At 37.8% G+C, this 26,281-nt stretch overlaps 1 protein-coding gene across 1 annotated transcript in view; it reads left to right on the top strand.

The window, feature by feature from the left end:
• Positions 1-1,730: 1,730 nt before the first annotated feature.
• Positions 1,731-26,281, top strand: part of HEATR1 (HEAT repeat containing 1) — a 58,314-nt gene continuing 33,763 nt past the window's right edge. The window contains exons 1-20 of the mRNA XM_025369362.1: positions 1,731-1,849; positions 2,147-2,320; positions 2,896-3,112; positions 6,242-6,383; positions 7,859-7,960; positions 8,900-9,040; positions 9,826-10,037; positions 10,198-10,331; positions 11,768-11,870; positions 13,254-13,364; positions 13,778-13,895; positions 14,950-15,057; positions 17,873-17,968; positions 18,417-18,505; positions 19,442-19,653; positions 19,956-20,077; positions 20,676-20,867; positions 22,710-22,893; positions 23,038-23,174; positions 24,228-24,420. Of these exons, the coding sequence (XP_025225147.1) occupies positions 2,179-2,320; positions 2,896-3,112; positions 6,242-6,383; positions 7,859-7,960; positions 8,900-9,040; positions 9,826-10,037; positions 10,198-10,331; positions 11,768-11,870; positions 13,254-13,364; positions 13,778-13,895; positions 14,950-15,057; positions 17,873-17,968; positions 18,417-18,505; positions 19,442-19,653; positions 19,956-20,077; positions 20,676-20,867; positions 22,710-22,893; positions 23,038-23,174; positions 24,228-24,420 (2,755 nt within the window). The 5' untranslated portion in view covers positions 1,731-1,849; positions 2,147-2,178. The remainder of the gene's footprint in view (positions 1,850-2,146; positions 2,321-2,895; positions 3,113-6,241; positions 6,384-7,858; positions 7,961-8,899; positions 9,041-9,825; positions 10,038-10,197; positions 10,332-11,767; positions 11,871-13,253; positions 13,365-13,777; positions 13,896-14,949; positions 15,058-17,872; positions 17,969-18,416; positions 18,506-19,441; positions 19,654-19,955; positions 20,078-20,675; positions 20,868-22,709; positions 22,894-23,037; positions 23,175-24,227; positions 24,421-26,281) is intronic.

The raw sequence follows: 26,281 nt of genomic DNA, 5'->3' as shown, positions 1-26,281 counted from the left end.
TAGGGTATTTTTTAAGCAAGAAAAGCAAATTATTTTATCGATAAAACAGACCTGGTGTTCATTTCTTATAAAGTACCGAAAGTTGATTGCTTCTGTAAAGGTAAAATTCTTGTGACACGTTAGAAAGAAAAAAAAAATTCCTTTGAGAGATCTGTTTGTAAGAATGAAATAGGTACTACCAGAATTTTCATGTTGTTCTCTGTAAGGCACTTAACACCACATGGAAAGAAGATTATTAACGATCAGTAGACATACTAATTACTGAAGAAAATATTTAGTTGTTTTAAATGCTTTTAAAGCAAACCAAAAACAAAAGACTGTAAATGGAAGAGAATCTGCATGAAGTATAGAAAACCAGGGCCTCCAGATTTGTAGCTGTGTTTCCGACATTCTCCAGGGAAGACAGTTACAGAAAGGCTTGACCCCCTGGCCCCGGAGAGCTCTTCAGAGAAGTTAACGCATCCAGAAAAGATAGAGCATCCGATCTCACTCTGTCTGGAAGACGTCAGTTCATCCTAGTTCTAGCGCGTAGCACAGTGTTTTGGAAACAGATTAGGTATATTCACACATAAGGATACTGTCTCTTCCGCAACACTAATTTGTAGTAACGCCAAGAAGACCAGTGGTTGCAGGAATCTTCGCAAACAGTCAAGAGACAACTTTTAGAGGCGATGAAAACTTTGTGATTTTGACTGGGGAGGTACATTATACCAATACATGCATTTGCTAAAAGTCATCAAACTCTTCCACTGAAGTGGGTACAACTATTGTTTGTAAATTGTACCTCAACAGGATTCGACTTATTGATTTATTGATTTATTTATTGAGACAGGCTTGCTCTGTGGAGTGCAGTGGTGCAATCTTGGCTCACTGTAACCTCCGTCTCCCGGGTTCCAGCGATTCTTCCGCCTCAGCCTTCCTAATAGCTGGGATTACAGGCGCCCGCCACCACGGCCAGCTAATTCTTTTATCTTTAGTAGAGACGGGGGTTTCTCTATTTTGGCCAGGCTGGTCTCGAACTCCTGACCTCAGGTGATCAGCCCGCCTCAGCTTCCCAAAGTGCTGGGATTACAGGCGTGAGCCACCGCGTCCGGCTAGGATTCGTTTTGAAAGAAAAAAATATATGCGACGTACCCCTCGGGAATGGAAACAAAGAGGAGTAACAAGATCTGCCCCAAGCTCTGGGGCGGTGGAGCCCAGCATTCATAGATCGGTTTGCACTAGCAGCAGAAGCTCATCTCACGACAAACTCGGCCTCTTCCCACTTCGTAGAGTAAGGAACAAGCTCAGAGAGATGAAATAATTTAGTGGCGTTCACCCGGTCGACAGGCGCCAGCGCCAGGATTTGAACCCAAACCACGTGACTTCACAACCCGTGGCTTTCAGCACTACGCGCTGCCGCTGGCATCTAGTAAAGGCTAGATCACTATATACTGAATGAATGATTCCGGCTACGGATCCTTAAAGCCCACAGAAGGCCCATCCAGAGACCGAAAGCTTCAGACATGAGCCGCAGCGCAGACGGATAGACTGGAGCTACGCGGGCGACGCTCAGACTTGAGCCTGAGTCCGGCAGGCTGAGGGGCGGGCTGAGGAGCGGGCTGAGGGGAGGGCTGAGGGGCGGGCTGAGGGGCGGGCCGAGGGGGTGGGCTTTCGTCTCGGGAGGCGGAGCTGTCTCGTCGCATTCCCGGCAAGCTTGAACCTCTTCACTTGCCGTAGTGCCGGCAGCCGGAAGCTGCTTTACAGCGTGTTTTAGGTTTCCGGGTGAGGGTAGGGTTCCTTGGTACCATGTGGGAGCTGCTGTGAAGAGTTGTTGCATTCCAAGATATACCCAAATTCCCAGTTCCGGGTAAGGAGGAGCACAGAGCCGCTTGATGTGGCTGCGGATGGGGGCGGCATACTGAGGGAGGGTAAGAGTTTTCCGGATATCTGCGGAATCAGGTTTGAAGGAAAACCTTGGCGCGGTCGCCGGTACTGTAATTGGTTGTTAGCGCTGTTGCCATCGTCTTTGCCTCTCCGGAGTCCACAAATCTCAGGACAGCCGTGTTGTGTGTCCATGACGGCTCTGAGCGCAAAGGAAAATTGTTTGTTTATGAGGCGCCTTATAGTTTCGTAGAAACTTCTCAAAGTGGTTATGTTTTTTTAGCCTGTGTCATTAAAAATCCGCTGGCGTGAAAGATGACGTCCTTAGCCCAGCAGCTCCAGCGACTCGCCCTCCCTCAAAGTGATGCCAGCCTCTTATCTAGAGATGAAGTTGCCTCTTTGTTGTTTGACCCTAAGGAAGCGGCCACCATCGACAGAGACACCGCCTTTGCCATAGGTGAGCCATCTTTTAACTTCTTAAAGCTCTTTGAAGCGTTTTCTGGATGTTACTTTTTTGTTTGTTTGTTTTCTCTTTTGCCTTGTCCTCTTCCTTAGCAGTTTCTAACATGTTGACGTATATTTTAAAGGAAAGAGAACATAAGAGCCAGGTGCTTGGTTCTTGAAATGTTTATGAGTAGTGGTGTCTGGATTTCACAGATGAAACGAGGTTAAGAGAGGTCAACTAATATGTCAGAAAGAAGAACAGCTAAAAGGGGATGGAGGCAGTGACTGAGAGGAGAAGTCCTCTCAGGGACTGGCCTAGTTATTGTAGGGGATAGCCAAAAAAAAAAACACAAACAAACAAACAAAAAGGCAATGTTCCCTGCCACGAAGTGCTTTCTGTTCTAGTAGATGAGATGGGATTTACTCTATATGTTGAAAACTAGAAATCAGTGTTTGGGACTGTATTATAAATTATATGTACTTAAAGAATTCAGAGACTTCTTAGGGGTAAGTAAAACTGTAAAAGAGGGGTGGGATGAGTTTGCTTGTAAAGAATTGTTAAATAAACTGGCTGTTTTTGAAATTTAGGATGCACTGGCCTGGAAGAGTTGCTTGGAATTGATCCTTCCTTTGAGCAGTTTGAAGCACCGTTGTTCAGTCAGCTAGCAAAAACCTTGGAGCGAAGTGTTCAGACCAAAGCAGTAAACAAACAGTTGGATGAAAACATTTCATTATTCCTTATTCATTTGTCGCCTTACTTCCTGCTTAAGCCAGCACAGAAGTGTCTGGAGTGGTTGATTCACAGGTAGCTAATAGAATTACAGAAATAACTGTGGGCTAATCACTTTGGTCTTTTAAAAAATTAAGTAGTTGAGAACACTCATCAAGTGAAAGCTGAAAAATTAGGTGTATTAAGAGATTGATACAGTGTCCGTCGTGTGAGATAAACATGCTCTTCTGCCTTTAAATTCTTTTTTGTTGATAGTGAAAAGTAGAACTACTGATGATTTTGAGTAAATGGTCTAACCTCATTAGTTCTTTTTTTTTTTTTTTTTTTTTTTTTGAGATAGAATCTTGCTCTGTCACTCAGGCTGGCGTACAATAGCGAAATCTTGGCTCACTGAAACCTCTGCCTCCCGGGTTCAAGCAGTTCTCCCACTTCAGCCTCCCAAGTAGCTGGGATTACAGGCACCTGCCATAATGCCGGGCTGTTTTGTGTTTTTGTAGAGATGGGGTTTCACCATGTTAGCCAGGCTGGTCTTGAACCCCTGACCTCAGGTGATCAACCAGCCTCAGCCTCCCAAAGTACTGGGATTACAGGCTTGAGCCACCTCGCCCAGCCTAACCTCATTATTTCTAAGGAGCCCATGTCACTTTGCCATTACAGCTTGTTCCTGTACACTTGGGGCAATGAGTATTAACTTCTTTCTTGGCAAAATAACAAAATGGCTGGGGAAGCAGGCAGTGTTATCCTCTGAAATACCATTACTTGAGAAAAACAGTGGTAGCTAATGTGTTTTGAGCATGTATACACCAGGCCTTGCTAAGCACTTTACCTGCATTATCTCATTTAATTTTCACAGCATTCCTCTGGTGAGATTACTTGTATTATCCTTGTTTTACAGTTGAGAAAACTGAGGCTTAGAGGGGTTAAGTTCCTTGAGTCACACAGCTAGTAAGTGGCAGAGCTAGGATACAACTGAAGTTTATTTCCAAGGTCTGATCTTTTATCTGCTTTGGGAATTGTCTCAATAAGTTTCCTAGGTTTATGTTCTCGCATATTGGTATCACATCACAGCATACACATTTTTGTTTTGTTTATTCTCCCATTATATATGTCTTTTTTTTTTTTTTTTTTAGAGAGAGTCTCGCACTGTCGCCCCAGCTGTAGTGCATTAGTACGATCTCAGCTCACTGCAACCTCCGCCTCCCAGGTTCAAGCAATTCTCCTGCCTCAGCCTCCCAAGCAGCTGGGATTACAGGCGCCCACCACCAAGCCCAGATAGTTTTTTGTATTTTTTGTCGTAAAGGCGAGGTCTCCCCGTGTTGGCCAGGCGGGTCTCAAACTCCTGACCTCATGATCCACCCACCTCAGCCTCCCAAAGTGCTGGTGTGAGCCTCTGCAGCCCCTACACACAACTGTCTTTTTCATTTTTACTTTTTTTGAGTGTCGGGATTTCACGCTGTCACCCAGGCTGGAGTGCAGTGGTGTGATCATGGCCCACTTGACCTCCAGGGCTCAGATGATCCTCAGATCTCAGCCACCCAAGTAGCTGGGATTGCAGACATGCACCACCATGCCCAGCTAGTTTTTTCATTTTTTCGTTTTTTGTAGAGATAGTATCTCACTTTGTTGCCTGGGCTGGTCTGGAACTCCTGGCCTCCAGCGATCCTCCTGCCTCGTCGGCCTCCCAAAGTGCTGAGGTTACAGGCATGAGCCACCACACCCAGTCCACCTTACATATTTTAAAAGTAGATTTCTATTCCATTAATTGGAGACATGGCCTGGCCAGCATGGTAAAACCCGTCTCTATGAAAAAGACAAAAATGAGCTAGGTGCAATGGTGAGCACTTGGAATTCCAGCTACTTGGGAGGCTGAGGCAGGAGAATTAACTTGAATTCAGGAGACGGATTTTGCAGTGAGCTGAGATTGCGCCACTGCACTCCAGCCTGGGTAACAGAGGGAGACTCCGTATCAAAAAAAACACAAAAAATGGAGACATAGGGATAAACTAATTTTTTTTCAAGAAGCAAGTGAGTCATCAAGAAAACATAATTTTATCTTGGGTCTTCTGATTGTCAGAACATTAGGGCAGTCAGACAAAAAAAAATATTTAAAAGTCTGTAATATTTACATCCATTTTCTAGCACTTAATTTTACCCCCAAATAGATCATTAATGTAAGAAATACTTATACTTTCTGCATTTGATTTTTCATTTTATTTCTTCAGATAACTTATTTATTTATTCAGCAAATACTAAGTTCAGTACACAGGTAAGTACATTGCCCTTGATTACTGTTTTGAAATAAATGCTGTAATAAAGGATTAAGCACAGTTTTTGGATGTAGTTCTGCCTGGAATAGTTGAAGAAAGCTTCATGGTAAAAGTAATGGCTTGGATAGTGCTAAAATTATATGTCAAACTAATAGGCTGGGTTCAGTGGCTCATGCCTGTATTCCCAGCACTTTGGGAGGCTGAGGTGGGTGGATTGCCCGAGCTCAGGAGTTGGAGACCAGCCTGGGCAACATGGTGAAACCCCATCTCTACCAAAGTAAAAAAAAAAAAATTAGCTGGGCGTGGTGGTGTACGCTTGTAGTCCCAGCTACTTGGGAGGCTGAGGCAGGAGAATCACTTGAACTTGGGAGGTGGAGGTTGCAGTGAGCTGGGATTGTGGCGCTGCACTCTAGCCTGGACAACAGCAAGACTCCCTCTCGAAAAAAAAAAAAATGGTTGAGAGACTAGTCTGGGCAACATAGGGAGACTTGGTCTCTATATGGCAATGAAAAATTAGCCAGCTGCGATGGTGCTCACGTGTGGTCCAGGCTCCTCAGGAGACCTAGGTGGGAGGATCACTTGAATCTGGGAGGTCAAGGCTGCAGTGAGCCATGATTGTGCTCCAGCCTGGGTGGCAGAGCAAGACTCTATTTCAAAAAAATAAATGAAAATGTTAAAGCTGAGAGAAAATGGGATGTAGATTTTGATGTTGAATATTCAAAGATATTGCATAGGATTGGCTGGGCCATGTTGAGGGATATGCGAATGCACAATTGAGGACTTTTTAAATGCTCTGTGTCTTGCTTATGATTGTGTGATTTTCACTGCTACTCTCTAGGTTGTTTTAGCTCATTAATATACAGTTTGAGCATATGAGGAAATAGGTGCTTATTATTAAGTTTTGTATCCAGTTGGACTGTTTGCTTTTTTCCCCCAGGTTCCATATACATCTCTATAATCAAGATAGCCTCATTGCTTGTGTTCTGCCATACCACGAGACAAGAATATTTGTGCGAGTCATACAGCTTCTAAAAATTAATAATTCAAAGCACAAATGGTTCTGGTTGTTGCCAGTTAAGGTACGATTGCTGAATGACACATGTCTGTAATCATTACAAATCTTGATTAAGGGATTTAATTAGGAAAAAATAAGTCAGTGCTCCTGGGGATAGTCCAGATAATTACCTCCATCATTTTTATTTCCTAACTTCCAATTGAAACTATTATTAATGTTCATAATATTTAGCTTTTATTTAGTATCTGACGTCAGGCTAGGCAATGTACATTATATTATCTTGGATTATCACAAAACTTCATTTTTACAGATGAGGACAGGCTGCTTGCCAGAGTTCACATAACTAAAAAGTGGCAGAGTTGAGATTTGAACCCCAGTCTGATTCCAGAGCCTGTGCCTTTCTGTTGTACCATGCTGTTTGGCATTTTAAATTTTGGAACTGAGAACTTAAAAGTTGAAGACGAACAAAGGCAGAAAATACTTACAAAAATGAAAAGGATAAAGATAACTTCAGGGGCTTCAATAATTTATTAAAGTTGTAAGGAAGATGCTAGTGATTAATTTACAGATGAATAAAAGGATGCTTGTGTAACAGGAAGGGTCTGGGTAAGAAAAGACAGCATGATACTGTAGGCAAACCAACTGACTAACCGTTAGCACTTTGCAGCATATGGGAGGAAAGTAGACGTATGTTGTTAGCAGGAACTTTACTGCATATTGAGCATGGTGATCCAGGGTAGGAGAGGAGGCACATTGGGATGAGAGTAAGCTAACAGATCGTGGGGCTGTGCACATTTGGCTGATGATGGTAGTGGGGTCAGTGTTCAGAATTAGTAAGACAGGAGGAATGAGGACTCTTTAATTAGAAGGATAATTTAAGAATCTGAATGTAAAGCACTTTAAAGAACGTTGGAGAAGGCCAGCCTTTGATAAAGCTCTTAAACTGCTTTTCACAACATTCACTCTGCCCATAGCATCAAAATTATTCTTCCTCTGATTTACCCTTGGACCTTGCTGCTCCCTAGGCATTCTTATTCCAGGTATCCAAACCACTCACCTACTAAAGTTCACTTAAAATTCTCCTTTCACTTAATATTTATTGAGCATCTATTACATACCATGTACAATGCTAGATGGTGGGAATAGTGGTATAAGTTGTCCACGTTCCTCGTCTATTTCTGTTCTTAGCGTTATTGTAAAGCAATGACAGAAGCATATCATATTGGCTCAGAAACCATATCGAACCAGTAAAATTACTGAGAATCTAGAGCATCCAGATTATGATAAATACCTTTCAAAATGTGATATGATAAGCAAACATTTTTCACTAAATACCTCTGCCCTCTTCGCTGACCTTCTCTTTTTAATTTCTAAGTTTACATGATTTTCTGTGTTAATTTCATCACCAACACCAGTTATAAGGGGCGATTATATTTTTAATTTATGAATTGGAGCAGTGTGAAGACATTACTAGGGTACTTTTAAATAAGGATCAGTTGATGAATGTCGCTAAGAGTTTGTTCTTTCTGTCAATAACAGCAATCTGGAGTGCCCTTAGCTAAAGGAACTTTGATTACCCACTGCTACAAAGATCTTGGATTCATGGATTTCATTTGTAGTTTGGTGACAAAATCTGTGAAGGTGAGCGATCTTGTTTCATGAGTATATAATTTTATGAAAAGATTGCCTGCTTTGAATGAAGAAAACATACTAAAGCATACCCTAATAACAGTAGTACTTTGGATAAATTTATTTTGTTAAATGGTCTGGTGTTTTGAAGCAGGAGTAGTTTGAGAGTCCGTGGTGTTTTTTTTGTTTTTGTTTTTTTTGTTTTTTTTTTTTTTTAAAGAATCAATCTTTTATCACCAAAGGTGTTTTTCTACAAAAATAAATGCCTATTCCTTGCCAGATTCTAGTTACAGTGACTATTCGAAGAGGCTTCTAGAAATGTCAGGAATATTCAACCTGGGAAAGCTGTTTAAAAAATTACAAGGCCAGGCACGGTGGCTCACGCCTGTAATCCCAGCACTTTGGGAGGCCGAGGCAGGCAGATCCCTTGACGTCAGGAGTTTGAGACCAGCCTGGCCAACCAACATGGTGAAACACCGTCTCTACTAAAAATACAAAAATAAACTGAGCATGGTGGCGCGTGCCTGTAATCCCGGCTATTCAGGAGGCTGAGGCAGGAGAATTGCTTGAACCTGGGAGATGGAGGTTGCAGTGAGCCAAGATTGTGCCACTGTACTGCAATCTGGGCGACAGGGCGAGACTCCTTCTCAAAAAAAAATTTAAAAAATTAAAATGTTAGGAATATCATTAGGCAGTTAATTCTTGTCACATTGTGTAGTGTATTTATTCATTGTTGCATGTGGTAGTTCAGGAGAACTGTAAATATTTATTTGGCCTTTCACTTTTGTTTTTTTTTTTTTTTGGAGACATGGTCTTGCTCTGTCGCCCAGGCTAGAGTACAGTGGTGCCATCATAGTTCACTGAAGTCTCAGCCTCGAACTCCTGGCCTCAAGCAATCCTTCTTCCTCCCTTTCACTGTTAAATGTGTTTTGTTTGTGTTCCTTATTTCAGGTTTTTGCTGAGTCCCCGGGCAGCTCAGCTCAGTTGAGGGTGCTGTTGGCTTTCTATGCTTCTACCATAGTGTCGGCGCTGGTAGCTGCAGAGGACGTATCAGACAATATCATCGCCAAACTATTTCCCTATATCCAAAAGGTTGGCACTGCTGATGTGTTAAGTAGATTATTTTGTACTTAAAGGAATTTTCTTGCTTTCGAAAGTTTTTTTAGATTTAAGTGTTTTTAAATGGACAGTTTATTTCAGATGGTTGATGAGATTTAGCCTTTAGGTTGAAAATATGACACTTTTTTATTGGAAACTCACCAGACTGGGACCTTAATCAGGACTCTTAAGAATAAACATTGGCTGTCTGGCCCTGACGCTATCTCCTAGATTGATTTCCATAGCAGTCTTTGTACCTCACTGGAAGAAGGATGGAGCAGACAGTCTCTTCGGGGCGTAAGCAGCCTCTCAGCATTCTTTGTGCACTGGCTCCTGCCTCTCAGCGTTTCTCCTTCCCAAATGCCTTGTTGCCTGCTGCCTTCCCAGGTGCCCCATGGAGGTACTGCTTTCACTTCCCACAGTGTCCCAACTTGTTATCTTTCATGAGACTTGTTTCTTCCATTAGTGATCTGATTGAGGTCTCCCTCCCATAAGTAGGATTTTATGTATAAAAGAAGAGCTTACTGGCTCCTGTTAGGACATGCGGTAGATGTTTGAGTTGGGAAATTTTCTGAGATCCTTTTTCTCGTCCAACGGACTTATCTCTGTATCCACTTTGAAAAAGGGGTCAGCTCCTTTATTGTTTACGTCTGAAGAGTGATTGCTTATGCATTAGGTTGTATTAATCTCTATGACGTTTCTAATTTGTCAGATTAACATTTAAAGTAGCAGAAAATAATATGGTTTATCATTTTTCCTTATATTTAAAAAATATTTAGGGATTGAAATCATCTTTACCAGATTACAGAGCTGCAACATACATGATAATATGTCAAATTTCTGTGAAAGTGACCATGGAAGATACCTTTGTGAATTCATTGGCGTCACAGATCATCAAAACATTGACCAAGATTCCCTCTTTGATCAAGGATGGATTAAGTTGCTTGATAGTGCTCCTGCAAAGACAGAAGCCAGAGAGCCTTGGGAAAAAGTACGTACCATTGAATTGAGAAATGGTGCTAGTCAGAGGTGAATAAAATTATTTTGAATAATTTTTTTTGTAAGATAAGTGATTATGTATATTTGTTTATATTGTCACTTACTGTCTGACTTGTAAAGTCAAAAGGATATGTACTTTTGCTTCTTCAAAGGCCATTCCCTCACTTATGTAGTGTTCCCGATCTTATTACAATACTTCATGGGATTTCTGAAACTTATGATGTCAGTCCTCTTCTGCGTTACATGCTTCCCCATCTGGTTGTCTCCATCATTCATCATGTTACAGGTATGTGGTTTTATATTTTTTGTCCAGAAATTTTCTAAGATTTTATCTTAAAATAGTAACTATATCCTGGTTAACGGCTTTAAAATATTTAAAATTTCTGTTTTCCAGTTGTTCTTGTGTAACTTATCTATTTCTTAAGTGAGAAACATTTGGGGTGGGGAGCAGGTTGGTTGAAGAGAGATCCTTGTTAAATGAGTAATTTCTTAGAATCTAATTTTCTTTTTTTGGATCTGTGTTCTTAAATACTTAAATAGTCTCTTCATGAAAAAGACTAGAATAATTTTAAAATTCATTACTGAGTAAACCTTTGCCTTCTCATTTAGATATTTAATGAACTTTAGTGATTCATTTACAGTGACTATCTCATCCAGTTGCCAAAAAAGTCTTTTCCCTACAGTAATTAAAAATATAAGACCAAGAAAATTTTTATACATAAAAATCCAAATTATGAAACAAAGCAAAAAATAATAATTAGAGGGCCAGGTGGCTCAAACCTATAATCCTAGCACTTTGAGAAACTGAGATGGGCAGATCATGGCAAAACCCTGTCTCTACAAAAATGTACAAAAATTAGCCGGGCATGGTGACATGCAACTGTGGTCCCAGCTGCTCGGGAGACTGAGGTGGGAGATCACCTGAGCCCAGGGAGTTCGAGGCTACAGGGAGCTGTGTTTGCACCACTGCAGTTCAGCCTGGGCGACAGAGCGAGACTCTATCACAAAAATAATAATAATTATAATTAGAAATTGTTTGCGTTACGTCTTTTAATAAATACGAAAAGACTAGGAAGAAACACTAGGTTCTGTTGCTACTTGGAGAATCCTAAGAAAGACTTCTCTAAACTTATGTTAGTCTACTGGAAAATGAGATTTTCATAACCAAATCTTGGTTTAAACATGCCAAGGAAAAGTGACTAGCCAAATGAAAAGTGACTAGCCAAATGAAAATGTATTCTTCCTATTCTGAAGGTAATGAGTAATGTCCCATTCTTTGAAAGCAAGGGCTAAGATCAGATTCATACGTTTATTATAAATCTGAAATAGATGGCAACTCTTGGTTCAGTAAGGGGGTAGGTACTGAGATGAAAGTCTAGCGTGTTTTCAGAGATAGTTGTTTGGGACATCACAACTAATTTGTAATGTTACCTGGGGAAAGATTAATTTTGGACTTTTGTTTTATTATTGTTATAAGCATGATAGTACTTGTTAAAAATAGAGAATTTCAGATAAAGGAAAAATGAAGGTGATCTATACAAAAAAGCTTTGAAAAATATAAATGACTAAATAAGTAGAATGCACTTCTGGAAATAGATAAAAAAGCTGGATATCAGTGTGTGTGTTTTATTCTGAGAAAGTTTTTCTGCTATAAGTGAATTTAATAATGTTAGCTTGCAAAGTAAATTTTTCCCAACACAATTTTAATTTCTACATATTAAGGAGAAGAAACTGAAGGAATGGATGGTCAAATCTACAAGAGACACTTAGAAGCTATACTTACAAAAATATCACTGAAGAACAACTTAGACCATTTGTTGGCTAGGTAAGCTATTATTTTTGACATGCTTTTGATTTACGTTTTTGTGACTCAGTATTATTTTCCAGATTGGTTAGAAATTTCCCAGTATTCCTTTTTAATGTAGATCTTGTTTTGTCTGTATCATTTCGTTAACTATAAGTACTTAATCCAGTAACTGGCAGCATTAAAAGCAAAAGTAATTTTTCTTGCATACCTTTAGTGCTTATAGATGAAAATGGAAAGTTAGTGGCTGAGCTAAATTTGGGTAATAACTAAACGCAGTTTTTGGCCATTTGAAGTTTTCTATTAGTAAATGGACCGTAATATCTGAAATAACACATCACAATTAAAACGCCATAAATGTCATTTAGAAACAATATTGAAGGTAGGCATAGAGTAAGGATTATTTCATTGCTCTAAAGATAATTCAGTCTTTTTTTTTTTTTCTTAATGGGCAACTTGATACAGTGAAAAGATGTAGGCGTTGCAGTCAGACATAGGTGTGATTCTGCCCTTACCACTTCCAGGACTATAGTAAGTTTTGGAGGTGAGACTGGATGTGGCTTTGCCATTTTGTAGCATCAAGAGGGTACCTATGTGTTGGTGTGCATCGTTCATGCCCCTTTGCTCAGAGGGTTGGTTTGTGAATTAAAGGAGAGTATACACATGTAGTAATGTTGAGAACATACGCTCTAGAATCAGACTGGGGCTTAAAATGTGAAACTGCACTCTGTGGCACAGAAGGGCTCACTGAGTGTTGCCTTTTGTTGCTGTTCTCGTGAGCAAATTGGAAGACTTATACCCTAGTTTCTTTTCCTTTTTTTTTTTTTTTCTTTTGAGATGGAGTTTTGCTCTTATTGCCCAGGCTGGAGTGCAGTGGTGCCATCTCAGCTCACTGCAACCTCTGCCTCCCAGGTTCAAGCAATTTGCCTGCCTCAGCCTCACTAGTAGCTGGGATTACAGGCATGTGCCACCACACCTGGCTAATTTTGTGTTTTTAGTAGAGATGAGGTTTCTCCTTGTTGGTCAGGCTGATCTCAAACTCCTGACCTCAGGTGATCCACCTGCCTCGGCCTCCCAAAGTACTGGGATTACAGGTGTGAGCCACCACAGTTTCAAATAGCAATATAGTCTTGCTGTGTTGTCCAGACAGGTCTCGAACTCCTGACCTTAAGCAGTCCTCCTGCCCTGGCCTCTGAAAGTGCGGAGATTGTAATGCCAGTGGTGTGAACCACTACACCAGACCCCTAGTTTCTTTATCTGTAAAATAAGTATTAAATTATACCTTGTATAAGTATAACAATTAGAGATAATATTTCTAAAGCACTTAGAATATAGTAGGTACTCAATAAATAGTAACTCTTATGTATGCTGATATTTCTGTGTGTGTGTGTGTTTTTTTTACAGCCTTCTATTTGAAGAGTATATTTCATATAGTTCACAGGAAGAAATGGATTCTAATAAAGTGTCTTTGCTTAATGAACAATTTCTTCCACTCATTAGGCTTTTAGAAAGCAAGTAAGTCATGCGTGTATGTTTATGCTCTTCTAAAGTACTTCCTGTTCTATAAAGATATGATTCACAAGTCACATCTTAATATACTGAATTGTACAGAGATTGTCCTTTTTTAAATTTTTTCTTCAAGAAGCGTTGAGTATCGGAATTAAAACTACTTGAAATATAAGAGGAAATAGTGACTGTGTGGGGGCTATGGAGAGTATAATTTTTTATAGAGAGACTGTTTTGTTATTGGAGTAGTTATAGTAACAAATTTGACTAATATCATTTGGTTTTACATACAACATTTGTTAAAATTCAAGTCGTAGTCTCAGTAATTTTTAAAATTTTATGTCTTTCCATTATATGTGTATGGTGTATGAGATTAATAAATTTATTAAGAGTAATGAATTCACTCTTTAATTGCTTCCCAGGTACCCCAGAACGTTAGATGTTGTATTAGAGGAGCACTTAAAGGAAATTGCAGATCTGAAGAAACAAGAGCTTTTTCATCGGTTTGTTTCTCTTTCAACAAGTGGAGGAAAGTATCAGGTATGTTGTTCTCCAAGGGAATTACGACAATTTGGGGTATATTTGTATGGTTATGTGAAGAGATCCAGAAGGAAATTTGCCAGTTTTTTCCATGGTGTGGAAAATTTTACAGAGATGACCTTATATAGTTTGCCTGGTTGCCTGAAGTATGGCTCTGAGGCAGGAATAGAATAATTGGAGAAAGGTACAATAATTTGTACATAACCATGAACGTGATACTTATTTCAGGAAAAGTATTGTTGGAGAATTTTGTACGGGATATTCATTAAGAATCATCAGAGGACGGCCTCGTAGGTTTCTGGCGTCCTCTGTCTTTCAGCTAGGTCTATGCGTTCCGGTGTACCAGCCACAAATGGCTATTTATAGTATTGATTAGCAAGGGGGAGATGGGTTCTATTTCATGATCACATTAAAACTTGAGAAATTTTCTGGTGATTCAAGCCTAAAGCGTTATACTAGAAGTTAGACATTTAAGCAGAAGTTCTTTAGTTAGCCTTAAAAACAGATAATTATGAAGAGAAATATGATTGTTTTAGTATTTCTCTTCCATAATTAGACTTTCATCTTTGATGGTGTTGCATTTCCGAATCTTAGGTTGATGGGTAGACTTCCTTTTTTGTCTAATTGCATAGGTGAACTAAGGTGTCACTAATTTGAGTGTCACCATTTGTTATAGCATGTAGATGAATTGCATTCTGTTTTCTGGGAGGTGCTGAAACAGTGATTTATCTTAGGTACTCTTTACTTTGGAATCAGATATGCATACAAAATACAAAATTACTTTGTAGAATTACTTCACCAAATTAAACCTACACATAGACACAAGTATACGTGAAATCATACCACTAACAATACAAATTTTTTTCATCTGTTGCAACTCATATGATAATGTTCTAGAAACAAAGATTTTGCGTTTTTTTGTTTGTTTTCTGTCGTTAGATGGTTGTTACTGAAAACGTTGGACAGTTTGGGGTGATTTTCTTTGGGTTTTATTCTTGATCGTAGACTGTTCAGATTAAGTGAAATAATTTGATAATTACGTTGAACCCTGTAGTTTTTAGCAGATTCTGATACTTCTTTGATGCTCAGCCTGAATCATCCACTTGCTCCTGTGAGACTTCTGGCCATTAATCATTTGAAAAAGATCATGAAAACATCAAAGGTTTGTTTCAGATTGCTTTTGTGTATGACTTTTTTTTTTTTTTTCTTAATGATGAGCAGTGTAATTCTGAATAAGAAATTGGAGTTACTACCTAGAATTGATAGTGGATAATTGTACAGATGAGCTGAATAAACCTCATGAGAGTACTTACTTCAGACTAATATTTAGGACTGTGTGTGCCAATAGTCCCCATTTTAACAATAACCTAATAACTGCTTTTATGTTTCCACATTGACGGTTATTTGTTTATCTTTAGTGTTTTTCAAACTAGAGTTTGTAGATTAATTCACATAGGTTCGTTAATTATCTGAGAATTTTTTTAGTTTTGAAATTTGATTTTGGGCTGGTCACAGCAGCTCATGCCTATAATCCCAACACTCTGTAAGAAGGATCACTTGAGCCCAAACGTTTGAGACCAACCTGGGCAACATAGGGATACCCCCTTCTCTATAGGAAAATAAAAAAAATAAAAAATTAGCCAAGTTTGGTGGCACACGCTTGTGGTCGCAGCTACTTGAGAGGCTGAGGTAGGAGGATCTCTTGGGCGTGAGGTTGAGGCTGCAGTAAGCCACGATCATGCCACTGCTCTCCACCCTGGGTGACAGGGCAAGACCCTGTTTAAAGAAAAGCCAAGAAATTTGATTTTGATAGTCTTAATTTTAGATGAAGGCGTATTTTGGGAATTTGGATGATAACTTTTGAACACTGTTCCGTGATTTGGGTACCTGCAGTTTCATTTGTGTTTAAAATGTAAGTGGCTTCAAATATGTATTGAGGCTGACTTTATTTGTAAATAATTTGGTCTAATTTGCATTTATACCAAAAGGCATTGGTATGAACACTTGGTAGTAATACAAATAGAATAGTAGTTTTCAAACTTTAGTCATTCAAGCAGTCCTTTTACAATTTTTGCTAAATTATAAATTGCCACTGATAGTAGTATTGTTTTCTCAAAATTTTTCTTTATTTCAGATGGACTCATTATTTCTTTACATAGCCTTCAGATTGTGGGTGTGAGGTGCTAATTGTATATACATTTTACTACAGTTACTGTAATTAAAATAGGAATGCTCCATCTGTGTCATGTCTAAAATTATGCACCATGATTTGCATATTTGAGAAATTTCTGGAATAGAGTAAAGTGGTAACAGAGTTTAGTTTCCATGTAGCACATGGCAGTGTAAACATGCCGAACTCTCGAACTTGTGTCACAGCAATTATAGCCAGGTTCGTATTACAAGTAAAATCATATGATCAGTAAAATTTAATTTCAGCTAATTACAATTAATCACACTAAATTCATCTTCATTTGAATTGTATTGGTTTTATAGAGTTTTTAGTATTTCCCTTGTAGATTAAAAAAAAATTTTTGTTTTATGTTACCTATATTTTAAGAAGTTATACTTAATTTTAAGTTGATATGTAAACAATAAACAATTTAAACAACATTTAGATCTTTGAGAAAGTTTCTTTAAAAGTGGCTGATGTAATATTCAGGTTTAAGAAATGTTGCTTTATTTGATCTGGCATGAATTCTGCTTTTATAAACTGCCAATAGGTTTATTTTGTTGATGTGTTAAATAATTTTATTGAATAATAGTCTTTGTTGTGATAGGAGGATTTTAGTGATAAGAAATTCTTCTGGAATAAAGGGGGAGTCCTGGAATCTTCTGTTCCTGAAGTTGTTCTCATCCTTCCTTCTTTTACTCTTACTGCCTTTCTCTCCCGTTCTCTGGGTTTGGTTAGCTGCATACATTCAGTTTACAGGCTTGAGTATTGTAATTGCAGTTGATGTCTTCCTTTGCATACCATGTTTCATTTTCTTTTCTCCATCCATGACAGGACATAGGTTTTATTCTAAACTCCAGGTTCAGATATATGGCTGCTTATTAGCTCTTGAGGATTTTTTTTTTAAGTGATGGGGTCTTGCTATGTTATCGAGGCTGGCCTCAAACTCCTGGGCTTAAGCAGTCCTCCCACCTCAGCCTCCAGAGTAGCTGGGATTATAGGCATGCACCACTGTGCCTGAATAACTTAATCTTTGTGAATTCTATGAATTTTCATTTTTCTCCCAACAGAGTGACCTATGTTTTTTATATTATTTAGTTGCCTGCCACATACTGATAGGGATATATTCAGGTTGGTTAGCAGGCTTATTTTTTTTCTCTGTGAATGAATAGACATTGTTTTCTTTTATTCGTTATGTTTGAAAAATGATCTCTATTTTTGGCAGACTGGCCTTGTAGTATATGTCCTTATCCTTGTAAAAATTTAGATAATACTAGCTAACTTCTAACAGTACTTATGTGTAAAGCACTCTGCTACAGACTGACATGTATTTTTTAATCTTCTAACAACCCTTGGAGGTAGGTATTATTATTAACAAACCTGTTTAAAGGTGGGATTAGTGAGATCCAGAAAGGTTAAGTGACTTGACTAAAGTCACACAGCTAGTAAGTGGTAGAGTTCGGATTTAAATTAGACATTCTTATTCTTTAGTCTATACCCTGTCAATATCTGGGCTCTCACTTTAATAAGATGAACTCCTTAATTACAAAAACTGTATTTGGAGTATACCATATTTACTGTATTTTCACTGAAAACTTGAAAAAAAAATTGTACCAAACAATTATTAATCTCGAAAGGCCCTTAGCGATTACCTAGTTCTAGTGTGTTTCAGTCCTCATCCAGAGCAGAGCCTGTGTTAGACTGTTATTCTGGAGTGTTTTTCACAAAACCATACTTCCTTTCTAGTGCAAAGCCTTAAGAGATTTTTAGCAACAGCTAAATTAATTTTTTTTCTTTTATTGCTCAGGAGGGTGTTGATGAGTCTTTCATAAAAGAAGCTGTTTTAGCCCGATTAGATGATGATAATATAGATGTTGTTTTGTCGGCTGTAAGTGCTTTTGAGGTGAGTGAATTTGTCATTTGTTGAAATATACAATTTTGTAAATTTTCTTGCCCTTCTCACATGATTCTCTGCTGGAGACTAGAGTATTTTTGGAAATTATTTTTCCATGGGAAATTTGTTCTCTGGAGAGCACAGACTTAAGTCTGGTTAGGAGAAACTCATAGGAATTCACAATGTAATATATTAAATATATATGGAAGTTGTTCAAACAGGAAATGTTTTGTGAATTTTTATATTGCTTTTAACATATTTTTATCAATAGCAAATACCTTGGGACCATTGTCTTATGAATGCCACTTTTGAGAAATACGTCTTAAAACTTTTAAGTTGTACTAGGATTCCTGGGAGAAATTCCTTATAATTCATTCTTTTTAAAATTTGCATTTAAAAAGCACCATGTATGTTTGAAGCAAGTACAAATCTACTCATGGATATTTTTTCCCTTTAGATTTTCAAAGAACATTTCACTGCAGAAGTGACGATTTCAAATCTTCTGAATCTCTTTCAAAGAGCGGAACTTTCAAAGAATAGAGAATGGTATGTATTCATTTCTCCTCATACTATTTTGAATTGATGAAGTTTTTATATTGAATTCTTTCTATTTTTTTTTTAAGGCTTTGATTACATGACCCCTTTGTTGTGGTAGTAGAACAGATTTTAATGTAATACTTTTTTTCATTATACAGTTAATTAATTTGTGTTTGTGTGTGTTCATTATACTATTCTCTGTGTTTGGAATTTCTCTTAAAAAAATGCAAAAGGAAATGCATAATGGATGATACTGAATTCTGGGAAGTAAGATGGGAAGGACTTTCTAATTTTCTACTTTATATAATTTTTACTTTATAATTAAAAACATACCAATGTATTAAACAAATTAAAAAATAAGTTCAGAGACATATGATACCATCTGTGGTAAGTTTTTAATGAGCTCTGTTTATTTCATTTTTGGCACCAAAGCTTTTTGCAAGAAAAAGTAAGTAAGCTCCATAGAGGATGACAGTGTGTCTTACGTGTTTTTGTGTCTATCATATGGGTAGATACCTATCATGTAGGATGTGCTTGGTTCATTTTCTTTGAATGCCTGAGTGAATCTGATTTCCAGTAGAGTTGAGACATCTAGTGTGATATGTCTTATGTTATAGTTAACCTCTAGTGATTTCTCTAAGAAAAATTATTATTATTTTTTTAAGATTAGACAGGATGAGCAAATTAAAAGTATTATTGGCCAGGCACAGTGGCTCATGCCTATAATCCCAGTGCTTGTACAAGAAATAAATAAATAAATATATTGTCACAGATAACTCTATTATTGACATGGATTTTAAGTGGTGTCTTAGTGTGTCTGAATAATAGTTTTGGTCAGGAGTCCAGGATATTGTCAGTTAAGCTGGAGTAATGTAATGATGAATTTTTGCCCAGTTGAAGCCTTCCAATGTGTCTTTCAACCAAATGTGCTTGCATGTCTTTTAGGTACAAGGTACTTAAGATAGCAACTGACATATTAATTAAAGAAGAGATACTAAGTGAAAATGATCGGTTGTCAAATCAGGTGGTTGTATGTTTGCTGCCATTTATGGTTATCAATAATGATGACATGGAATCTGCTGAGATGAAAATTGCTATATATTTATCAAAATCAGGAATCTGCTCTCTGCACCCTCTATTAAGAGGCTGGGAAGAAGGTAAAAAATGTTGGTTATTTTTTAGAAAAAGTAAACAGATAGTACAAAAGAAAACAAAGAAAATTTAAAATTTATTGTTTGTCATGTTATATGCCAGTAAGGTCTTTTAAAAGTTTTGCCAAGATAAAAAGTATACAGTGAGAAGGAAGCCAATTCATAGACAGACAAATTCAGAATTGGATATGAGGAAAAATAAAAAGCAAACCTTACATAAAAATTAGTAAACTGTTTGCCTGAATTCCTCATATGATTCTTTGATGTTGGTGACATAAAAGCTCTCTGCATTCAATTTTACTTTACAGCTCTTGAAAATGTGATTAAAAGCGCAAAGCCAGGAAAACTAACTGGTGTAGCAAATCAGAAGATGATTGAGTTGTTAGCTGATAATATAAATTTAGGAGATCCTTCTTTAATGTTAAAGATGGTAAGTATGCTGTGAAAGTCCAACCCCTGGATTTCTTTCTCATACTCTTATTAAATTCGCAGCTTTTGCTTTACTAGATTTTTCTTCAAAAAAATTTGTTTTTTCATTCTTGAGTACTTGGTTTTACTTTAAACATTACAGTGTTGTTTAATAAATTCTGTGCAATGTTTGAAATCTTTAACATTTTATATATTTGTTCAATGTGGATCCATATCACACCCATAAGAATATATCCTTTTTACCATCATTTTCTCTCATTCCCATTTAAAATATTAGTATTTTTGTTGTTGTTGTTAAAATAGCAAAATATAATCCCAAAGAGGAGAAAATTATCTTTGCCTTAGTAAATAAACCTTTGTAAAGGTATTAGATGTGTGATTTAAATACATTAACCAGTTGGCAAGTGCAATTATGTTCATTACAACTTCTGACATTATTCTTGTAATTACTTAGAAATCAGTGCTTAGTACTTTATAAAGGCTTTCTATTTGTCATCTCACTTTAAATGTAAAACACAATACCTAGATAGACCTGAGTTGGAAAAATTGTTTTATGAAAGTCAGGAGCAACTAGTGATAGAGTGTGTTTATTTTTCAAGGTGGAGGATTTAATAAGCCTGGGTGAGGAGGAGTCCGTTAACCAGAAGCAGAAAGTAACGTTTCACGTGGTCATGTCTGTGCTCGTCTCTTGTTGTTCATCTTTAAAAGAAACCCACTTTCCATTTGCGATAAGAGTCTTCAGTTTGTTGCAGAAAAAAATAAAGAAGCTTGAAAGTGTCATTACTGCAGTGGTAAGGAAAGCAGAATCTCCAAAAAGTGGAATGTTGAATAAAGCAACAGCCTGGCCCATTAGTCACAGCTAAACTGGAAATCAGAGGCGAGATGTTGAGTCTGTGGATACTGGCTGGATGAAATGTGAAGCAGTCTTGGGTAGAAGTGATAGTCAACTAGGCACTCCCTTGCTTTTGCAGAAAGTTCAGTTGAATTATAAAATTTCAGGGTTGCAATATTTTGTATCTGATGCCTGACTCTCCTCTCTTTTATTGTCTTTATTGGATAATTACCCAAGCTACACCTAACTACCTCTAGTGATGAAGAAATTCACTTGGTGTGTTAGTGCTTGAACAAAATACTATTTCATTCCATTGTTTACTAAAAATAGATCTTTTAGGCTTTAAACAATTTTAATATTACATAGATGTGTATCCCTCCAGCCTACTACTGTCTTTGATAGTATTACTGAGGGACATATTTCAGCTGTTTATATTTTTACTTCATGACACATTTTGAGGTAGCAAGACTGTTTTTTTTTTTAATATCTGCTATATGTAAGTATTTTGTTTTTATTTGTCCTCCAAATTTTAGAGGGCTTCTCATTATAGGATTTACTAAATGAATTATATCTTTTTCACATTTACATATACCCCCAGGATTTTATAAGTTCTGATCATGGCCATTGTTAGCTAAAATTTGTAAACTTTAAAAAGAGTAAAATCTTCATATTTTGAAAAATAGCCCAGGTAGTCCGTTCTTAACTTCTAATTTCTTGGTGTCTTTTGTGAAGTGTGGTGACCTGAACTGTACTGGTTCTCAGTGTTAAAAGTATGGACAAATTGATTGTTTTATTATACATGTGTAGATAACAGGTTATTTTATATTGCTTTAGTTTTAATACCCTTTCTCGATGTCATGAGCATATTTTTGCCTGTGGCAGCACATTGAGTTAATCAAATCCCTCACTGGAGACGTTGCATTGTAAATCTGGCTTTGGATTATTTTCCTGCTAAGTTATTACTCTGCTCTGGTTGTACAGAGTCACATTTGTCATTTTCTTACACCTGTTCTTCTGCATTCTTTCGGCATTTACAGTATAATTTCTAAACACCTGACATTTTGCTACTTGTTTAAAATCATCTGCAGGTTTGGAAATTTTACTGTGTTTACCTTATTCAGATGAGTGGTAAAACAGTGAAATGAAAGAAGTCCCTTTAACTATGTCTTGGCAATCCAACTCTTTATCTTCCTGTTTTTAAATAGGCCTATTTTGGCCAGGCACGGTAGCTCACGCCTGTAATCCCAGCACTTTGGGACGCTGAGGCGGGTGGATCACTTGAGGACAGGAGTTCGAGACCAACCTGGCCAACATGGTGAAACCTCATCTCTACTAAAGATACAAAAATTATCCAGGCATGATAGCGGATGCCTGTAATCCTACCTACTCGGGAAGCTGAAGCAGGAGAATCGCTTGAACCTGGGAAGCGGAGGTTGCAGTGAGCTGAGATTGTGCCACTGCACTCTAGCCTGGGCAACAAACAGAGCCAGACCCCGTCTCAAAAAAAAAAAAAGAAAGAAATATGCCTATTTATTCCTACCCTTTATTGGATAAACAGTTTATATGAGTAAAGTTTGTTTAATGTTTTAAGGTAAGACATAGATAAAATTTAACTTAACTTTGTCTTTCCTTGTGAATGGTGATAGACCTCTTTAAAAATCTGATGAAAGCAGGTCTATTAATCCTTTCCCCACCAAAATACACACATAAACAAAACTTTTGCATATTTTGCAGAGGAATTCATTAACCCATGTTCAGAACCCTTAGTTTGTACTAGTTTTTGTTTCCTTTAACATTTCAGGAAATCCCCTCAGAATGGCACATTGAACTGATGTTAGACAGAGGGATACCAGCGGAGCTGTGGGCACATTATGTAGAAGAGCTCAACAGCACTCAGAGGATGGCCGTGGAGGACTCAGTTTTTCTTGTATTTTCCCTGAAAAATTTTATTTATGCACTGAAAGCGCCTAAATCTTTTCCTAAAGGTAAGATACAAGCTGTGAATCTTTTAAATGTGATACTCTGCAAAACTGAATGATTGACTCCACAGTGACTGCTTGTCTTGAATAAAAAGCTGCCGGCATGTTCATGCAGGGCTGTGCATCATTTCTCTTTCCATGTCCATGTAGGTGACATATGGTGGAATCCTGAACAACTGAAAGAAGACAGCAGGGACTATCTGCACTTGCTCATTGGGCTCTTTGAGATGATTCTCAATGGTGCCGATGCTGTTCATTTCAGAGTTCTGATGAAACTTTTCATAAAGGTACAAGGCTCATCCTTTTCGGGCGTACTCTACCCTTAAAGAAGATATGGCTGGCTGAGTGCAGTGGCTCATTCCTGTAATCCCAGCACTTTGGGAGGCCGAGGCGAGTGGATCACTTGAGGTCAGGAGTTCGAGACTAGCCTGGCCAGGAGTTCGAGACTAGCCTGGCCAACATGATGAAACCCTATTTCTACTAAAAATACAAAAATTAGCTGGGCGTGGTGGCGGGGTCTATAATCCCAGCTACTTGGAAGGCAGAAGCAGGAGAATTCGCTTGAACCCGGGGAGGCAGAGCTTGCAGTGAACCGAGATCACACCACCGCACTCTAGCCTGGGCGACAGAGTGAGACTCTGTCTCAAAAAAAAAATATTGTGGGTTATTTTGGTTATGTCAGTTTATAATGTAAATGAAAGTAGACTTCTAAACAGTGAAGAGTATATAATAGTAAGCACAGGCCCTGTGAAAGAGTACGATCACGATACTAATCGGTAGGTTGAACAGAAACTAACATTTCTACACTCCTACTAGTATGTTAAGCCCATTACTATATTTAAAAATAACAACAGCCCAGTCTTTTTGATTGGTTAATACCATTTAGAAATGTGAATACTGATGTTCGAGAGGTTATTTAGCAGATGTGAAGTTACTCAGGAAATTTCATCCCCAGCACCAGTGACCTCCATGTTGCCAGGCCCAGTGGTCAGTTCCTGTTCTTGCCTGACTTGTTCTCTGTACAGCATTTGACATTGAGTTGGCATTGCTAACCACATTGTTGAAGCATTTTCTTAATTAGGCATCCCAGATACTGCTCTTGTCTTGGTTCTCAGTGTTTTCAAGTGCAAAGTTATAGTGAAGCTTCTGAATATCACTCTTCATTGACATCTTCCCAGTTCATTAAAACACAGAGTATAGAATAATTTGAAATGATTAGACAAAGCAAAACATTGCCTTAAATTATTTGTTTCTTTATAATTGTACACTAGTGAAAGAGGATTTGGAACCAACTTATTTGAGTAAGAATTAAAAGTTTGCCCTTTTTTTTTTGTGATTAGGTACATCTAGAAGATGTTTTTCAGTTATTCAAGTTCTGCTCTGTTTTATGGACCTATGGTTCTAGCCTTTCAAATCCACTTAACTGCAATGTGAAAACAGTGCTGCAGACTCAAGCTCTTTATGTGGGCTCTGCAGTGCTCTCTTCTCAGAAGACACAGTGTAAACACCAACTGGCATCCATATCTTCTCCAGGTATTAAAAGTAGCATTGTTACGTTTTGTCATGACCAACTGTTCATGCTTGCTTTATATGGTTTATGTAGTTTGGAAAATTATAACTTAAAAAGTAGCAGAGAGTGGGCGTAGTGGCTCATGTCTGTAATCCCAGCACTTTGGGAGGCCGAGGTAGGTGGATCATGAGATCAGGAGATTGAGACCATCCTGGCCAACATGGTGAAGCCCTGTCTGTACTAAAAATACAAAAATTAGCTGGACATGGTGGCACATGCCCGTAATCCCAGCTACTCGGGAGGCTGAGGCAGGAGAATTGCTTGAACCAGGGAATCGGAGGTTGCAGTGAACTGAGATCATGCCACTGCACTCCAGCTTGGCGACAGAGCGAGATTCCATCTCGGAAAAAAAAAATCTATAAAGCCCAGGCAAGGTGGCTCACACCTATAGTCTCAGCACTTTGGGAGGCTAAGGCAGGTGGATCACTTGAGGCCAGGAGTTCAAGACCAGCTTGGACAACGTGATGAGATCCTGCCTCTACAAAAAATACAAAAATTAGGTGGGTGTGATGGTGCGCGCCTGTAGTCCCGGCTACTCAGGTGCCTGAGGTAGGAGGATAGCTTGTGCCTGGGAGGTCAAGGCTGCAGTGAGCTGTGATTGCACCACCATACTCCAAACTAAGCAACAGTGCGAGACCCTATCTCAAAAAAACAACAAAAAAAATTGTACATCTATACATATTTCTGGTTACTTCTAAGTGTTGCTTTTAAGTTATTAGTGTCACTTGCAAAATCTCACCAAACAGAAAAGTTTAACAATAGAAATGGCAGGTGATTATATGAGTTCTTAATAATCAGCTATTCATTTTCTGAGCTGTAGCAGCAGTAGGGTTAGATATGGAAGTCAGATCATCATAATACAATTTAATAATGAACTAATAAAAACAAAACCCTCCTGCATTTATCTCTTATCAGGCAAAAATCATATTCAGGTTCGGCATTCTCTAATGAAATATCTATCTGAAAGTTAAGTTTTTTTATAACGTGGAATTGCAAGTTTTGCAAAAGATGCAGAATTTCATGAAACAATGACTGCAATATTGAAAAGTGGGTTGACTCAGAGCTATTGGCATGAGGGGATGTGGCAAAATTAGATCAAAGAAGAATGGTTGAAGATGAAAGAGTTGATTAGAATAATGACATGATTGATGCTTCAAACTGGAATGTTATTAATATCAGAGGCATAAGAGTGGCCCTGAGGAAATTTGAAGATGTCCTTGGTTGTTTTTTTTTTTTTAATTCCAAAATTACTCTTTGTAAATGTTCTGTGAAAGCAAGGTAGATGATCGTATACTTTTCCCTGAACAATTTCTCAGTGTTTATTTTTTATTAGTTATTTGAAAGAGCACATAATTACATTTATAACCAAATTTTGTTGCATCTAAAGTAATGTAGATATGTAATTTCAAGTTTTATTTCTAAAATAAAATTCCATAAAAGTAATTTTTTTATTGACTTACAAAATTTCGATCTTTATTTTAGGTGAGTTTACTGTTAAGGTTTTTCTAGTTATATTTGGATAAGAACAACTCCCTATACATTTTTTAACTTTAATTTTTCAATTAATATGTTAGGGACATCTTTCCATATTAATAAATGGAAAAATTTATCTTTTTATAACTGCCTGCAGAGTATTCCATTGTACGGAGATAGCAATTTATTCAAATAGTTATTTTCTCCTAAACTTGTGGGTTTTCAAAAAGGTATATATATTTTATTTAGAGATAACTATTTCAGTTTTCCAATTCGGTATTAAATGTTTACTGTCCTTTGACAGTGGCCTCTGAGTAATATATGTCATTTTGACTATAAGTAGCAAGATGG

Source organism: Theropithecus gelada, chromosome 1 (genome assembly GCF_003255815.1).
Source record: "Theropithecus gelada isolate Dixy chromosome 1, Tgel_1.0, whole genome shotgun sequence".
Lineage (NCBI taxonomy): Eukaryota > Metazoa > Chordata > Mammalia > Primates > Cercopithecidae > Theropithecus > Theropithecus gelada.
The sequence above is the reverse complement of the archived record's forward strand: the minus strand, read 5'-3'. Positions and strand labels throughout refer to the sequence as shown.